At 68.8% G+C, this 5,253-nt stretch overlaps 1 protein-coding gene across 1 annotated transcript in view; it reads left to right on the top strand.

The window, feature by feature from the left end:
- Positions 1-1,076: 1,076 nt before the first annotated feature.
- The window catches only part of ADAM11 (ADAM metallopeptidase domain 11), a 16,994-nt gene continuing 12,817 nt past the window's right edge, over positions 1,077-5,253 (top strand). The window contains exons 1-3 of the mRNA XM_026076220.1: positions 1,077-1,421; positions 4,122-4,198; positions 4,412-4,614. Of these exons, the coding sequence (XP_025932005.1) occupies positions 1,077-1,421; positions 4,122-4,198; positions 4,412-4,614 (625 nt within the window). The remainder of the gene's footprint in view (positions 1,422-4,121; positions 4,199-4,411; positions 4,615-5,253) is intronic.

Raw genomic sequence — 5,253 nt, 5'->3', positions numbered from 1 at the left:
CCCCCCCGTGGCCCCTGGGTGTCCCCTCGGGGACACAGCACTGCACCTGTGTGTGTCCTCCAGGGGACACACACCTGGGTGTCCCCTCCAGGACGTGTCCCCATACCAGTACCCCGGGTGTCCCCTCTACAATGTGCTGCTGTACTTGGGTGCCTCGTGTCCCCGGGTGTCCCCTCTGGGGCGCAGCGCCCTACCTGAGGCCCTCTGAGTCCCCGGGTGCCCCCGTTGGCATGTGTCCTCATACCAGCTGGCTGTGTCCCCTGGGTGTCCCCTCCAGGATGCGCTGCCCTACCTGGGTCCTTGGGTGCCCTTTCTGGGGCACAACACTGCACCTGGGTCCCCCCGTGTCCCCAAGCCGTCTGCTCCGGGACGTGCCTCCATACTGGCCCTYCACGTCCCCTGGCCATCCTCTCCAGGGTCCCTGGGTGGCCCCCAGCCGTCCCCTAAGGGATGTGCCCCCAAACCGGCACTCCATGTCTCCTCTGGGTTGTGCTGCCATACCTGGGTCCCCCCATGTCCCCCATTCATCCCTCTGGGACACACCCCCATACCAGCCCTCCACGTCCCCCAGCCGTCCCCTCCAGGCTGTGCTGTCATACCTGGGTCCCCATCGTGTCCTGGCCATCTCCTCYGGGTTGTGCCACCATACCTGGGTCCCCAGCTGTCCCCTCCAGGACAGGCCCCCATATCAGCCATCCACATCCCCTAGCCATCTCTTCCTGGCCACACCATCGTACCTGGGTCCCCATCACGTCCCTGGCCATCCCCTCCAGCCCATGCCACCATACCGGGGTCCCCGTGATGTCCCTTGTCCATCTGCTCCAGGACAGGCCCCTGGATCAGCCCGCCATGTCCCCCAGCTGTCCCTTCCTGGCTGCACCATCATACCGGAGTCCCCATCACATCCCCCAGCCGTCTCCTCTGGGACAGGCCCCCGTACCAGCCCTCCGCATCCCCCAGCCATCCCCTATGTGCCATGTCACCATGCCTGGGTCCCCATCATGTCCTCTAGTTGTCCCCTCCAGGACAGACCCCTGTACCAGTCTTCCTCGTCCCCCGGCCATCCCCTACATGCCATGCCACCACACCTGGGTCCCCATCACGTCCCCCAGCCATCCCTTCCAGGACAGGCCCCCGTACCAGCCCTCCTCATCCCCCAGCCGTCCCCTACACGCCGTGCCACCATCCCGGCCCCCACCGGCCACCTCTCCTCGCCCGCAGGTCCCGCCACGGCGGCCGCGCGCGCCGGCGCTCTGCAGCGGAGGTTCCCGCGGGCCGGATGGCAGGACGGGCGGCTCGTGGCCCAAATCACCCACCCCAGCAGGTTAGTGGGGCAGAGCTCAGGAGGCGAAGTCCAGAAGCAGCAGCTGGACACCAGGGTCAGGAATGAGCCTAGAGGAGGAGGAGGAGGAGGAGGCCCTGTAAGTGAACCGCGTCCCCCCACCTCCGCTCTCTTTCAGGCCGCGGCCCCGGGGCTGCAGGGCGGGCGGACGGGTCCCCAGGCGCCGGGGCTGGTGTCCCTAGCATGCCACCCGCGCCGGAGACGCCGTTTCCAGGGGCCGGCYGGCTCCCCGCAGGCAGCGCCGGCCGGGGGCCCCTAATGGATGCCATTAAGCCTCGGTGCCGGAGGTCCGCGTGCGGGCGTTGAGGGAGATTCACTGGGAATGCGCCGGCAGGGCTCATGCATAATGCACGGGCTCCCGGTGGCTCGGGCGCCGGTGCCGCAAGCTGCCCCTGCCGCGGCCACCGCTCCGTCCCCATCGGGCCTCGGCGTCCCCCCGAACCCGGCACCGCCGAGGTCACCCACCGAGCCGGTACCGGCGCTGACATTCCCGGCTTTTCCAGGCTCTAGCCGCCTCCTCGGTTTTTGCCCAGGCTTGGGCCAGCCCTTGGGGGGGGACTGGCTGCGTTTCGGGGAGCCGGTGCGGCCGCGGCGGGGCGGGGGGCAGAGCCGCGTCCCTCGAGGGGCGGCTTTCCGAGAGGCTGCGGCGAGAGCAGCGCTCATCGATTCCCCCGCGTCCTCGCCGGCTAAAAGAAGAAATAATGGCCTTAAATTGCGGCCAAGGTGATTTAAGCTTGGCGCTAAGTAAAACCTCGCGACCGCGAGGATGCATTAAACGAGCGGCTGTCGGGAAGTGCCGCCGCAGGGCGCCTGGATCCGCCACCTGTCCGAGGTCCCCGGCTGTATGATCCCAGGGTGCCGGTGAGCCCGCGGGGCTGGGAGCCAGTGGCCGGAGAGGCTTTCTGTCCCCACGGGACCTCCAAAGCGAGCTTGGGCCATTGCCACCGCTTGGGACATCCCGGCCCCGAGCAGAGCGGGGAAACTGTCCTCGGGCCGGAGCCGGCCAGCAAAACGCCTCCCGCGGTGGCCCGCGGCCCTTCCCGGGGGGGCTCGTCCTYGGCAGCAGCCTCGTGCTGGCAGTGGCACTTGGGGCCTCCCGCTTTCCCGCGCCGCCTAAACCGGAGCCGCTTCCTCGGCCGGGCAGCGGTACGTTAATATTACTTAATTTTGGCCCCCGGCTTTCCCCACCGCCCGGCGGGCAGGAGGCGGCGCGGAGGCTCGCGGCCGCTCGGGCACCGGTGGGCCGTCGCCAGCCGGCCGAGGAGCGCCGGCACACGCTGCGGCCGCGGCTTTTGGGTTCGGAGCTGGCGAAACGGTACCTTCTCCCCCCCCCCCAAAAAAAAATGCAGGAAAAGGGTGTCTTGTGGGTCATGCTCCCGTTGGGTCGCGAGTGCAGGGATGCCAGGATGCCGCAGCCGAGCGGGTCCCCAGGGAGCATGGGGAGGCCCGGAGAGGGCGATTCCCATGCTGCTCCCGCCGCCGCCGATCTCCATCACCCGTCTAGCAAGCCAGCGCGCGCGGGTTTTTTTGGCAGGTCCCGCGGCTCCGAGCGGGGATTCGCAAGCCCGGGGCCTTGTGGGGTGGCCGCAGAGCCGCAGCGGGTGCCGAGCGGAGATGCGGCGCGTTAAAAAGATGCAACGATGGGCCGGTGCCGTAGCTCCGAAACGCTGATGCGCTCCTGGCTCTGCCAAAACCGCGCGCGGTTCAGGCCATGGTGAGGGAGCAGTTTTAGGCCAAAAAATAGCGATTGCTTTTAAACTGAGGGATTTTTTGGTTTTTTTAATTGCAGAAGCGCCTTCAGAGCCCGCAAGTGTCTACGTTTAGGGTCTGGGGAATTTTATTTTTATTTTTTTCCCCCTTTTTTTCTGAGCGAAAAGCAGAAACGGCCGCATCAGCTCCGGGCGCCAGCCGAGGCCGGTCTCGGTGACTCAAGCCRGCGGCGAGTCGCTCGTCAGGCTCGGTGCCAGGCCCCGGCGCGCTCAAGGTCTCGCGCGGACGGGCGCCGGAGGCCGAAGCGGGGCCGTCGCGGGGGGGGGGACGTTTCTGGCCGGGAGACGCTCGCGGCCTCGGCGGGGGGGGGGGGAGCCGGATCCCCCTGAGCGACAGGAGCATCGGTGCCGCCAGCAGTTTCGGGCTAGCTGCGAATTCAGACGTGGCTTTGCGATATCAAGTCCCTTTTCCCCCTCCCTGTTCCCACGCTCCTGTCCCACTTCCACCGGAGCAGCCGGGCCGGGACCAAGCTCGAGGAGCTAAACTGGCTTTAATTTTTCTTGAATGTAGACCAGATCTGTGATCATTTTAAGCTGCTGGCGTGACCCCGTGGTCCCTGCGCTGGCTCGGCGGCTCGCGATGGGGCCGCTGGGCTGCTCTTCCCGCTGGGCGCTGCCTTGCGAAACCCCTCCGGGCGGGATGGGTTCTTTTTTTAGCGTTTGCAACAGGATTTAACCCCAAAACCAGGTAGGGCACATTAGGATCCGTCAGCTCTTTCCCTGGTGCAAAGCAGGCCCCGGAGCACCCAGCCACTGGGTTTTTGGGAGCCGACGGTTGTGGTCAGCAGGAGCCGGGGAAAAAACAGGCAAAATTTCCCACGGCGCCGTCTAAGGCTTCGGCGCCGCTTCCTGACCCGGAGCCAGGGCTTTCGCAGGCTCCCGACGGAAAGCGGAGGCCGCTCGGCCCCATTGCCGCAACGCTCGGCGATTTAGCGGCTCGGCGCCTTTCCGGGCCGCCCGTCGCGGCGGTGGGGAGCTTCGGCCTCACCGGGGCTCCCGTTTTCTCGCAGGCGGCGCATCTGGCGCGGGTGAGCTTCCTCGTGCGCGCCTTCGGCTCGGCCTTCACCCTGGACCTGGAGCTGAACCAGTGAGTGTCGCCGCCGGGTGCCCCGCCGGGGAGGGGAAAAGGGGCTTTGCGTTGGGCCGGAGGGGGACAGACGGATTTCACGGAGCCCTTTGGAGCCATCCCAGCTCCAGCGATGGGAGGGGGTGTCAGAGGAGCCGGTGGCGGGTCCGGGGGGGCGGCACGGGTCCCCGAAGTGGGACTCGGCCTCGCTGAGCCTGCCGCCGTTCCCCGCAGCCACCTCCTGGCCTCGCGCTACGTGGAGCGGCACGTCGGCGCCGGCGGCAACGGCAGCCGCAGCACGGTAAAGGCGGGCGGCGCGGCGGGACGCGAGCTCCGAGCCGGCGGCGCCGCGCTTCGGACCGTCGGCTCGCGGCCGGTTCGCCATCGGAGGCGAGAGGCTGCGGCGGCCTCACGCTGGCTGCCGGGGGCCAGGCGAGGTGGGGGCCCCCCCGTGTCCCGCGGGTGCTGGCGCGAGGGGCTCCCCGGATCGCTCCCCAGTTGCCGGATCGGGAACGCCGGCTGGGAGGAGGGAGCCCTGTTGCTGCGGGTCGGGACGTGCCGGAGCTGCAGCGGGACCCATCCTGCCTCGTTGCAAGCCCCGGCTGGGCTCTCGCCGTCCCCTCGCCCGGGGGGGGGGACCACGTGGGCTGGGTGACACAGGGGGCTGCATGCACCCAGGGCCGGTGCCACCACCGACGTGGCTCCGGCCGGCTCCGAGCCAGCCCTCGACTCTCCCAGACCAGGAATAAGCGTCTCCCCGGAAAGCGGCAGTGGGGTCAGGATGCGCCGGCTCGGAGGGGGGGGCTCAGCCGGCCGCCGCGGTTTTCCAGGGCGGGAGGCTGGCAGGGACCCCGCAGCCGCGTCCCCGGGGAGGGAGGGGGGGGCAGCAGGCCGAGCGGCTCGGGCAGCGGCGGCGGCGCGAAAAAGATGAATGGGTTTTCCATAAATAGCTCCTCTCCGGCGGCTCCCGGCGGCCCTGCCCGTGCCGCAGCTCTCGGCGCGAAGGCGGCCCTTGAAAGTAGAGCAGCAGTAACGGCGGGCGCGCGCCGACCTCGCGCGCTGCGGGCGAGGAAGGG

The sequence above is a fragment of the Apteryx rowi genome, unplaced genomic scaffold, assembly GCF_003343035.1.
Source record: "Apteryx rowi isolate R43461 unplaced genomic scaffold, aptRow1 scaffold_428, whole genome shotgun sequence".
NCBI lineage: Eukaryota > Metazoa > Chordata > Aves > Apterygiformes > Apterygidae > Apteryx > Apteryx rowi.
The sequence above is the reverse complement of the archived record's forward strand: the minus strand, read 5'-3'. Positions and strand labels throughout refer to the sequence as shown.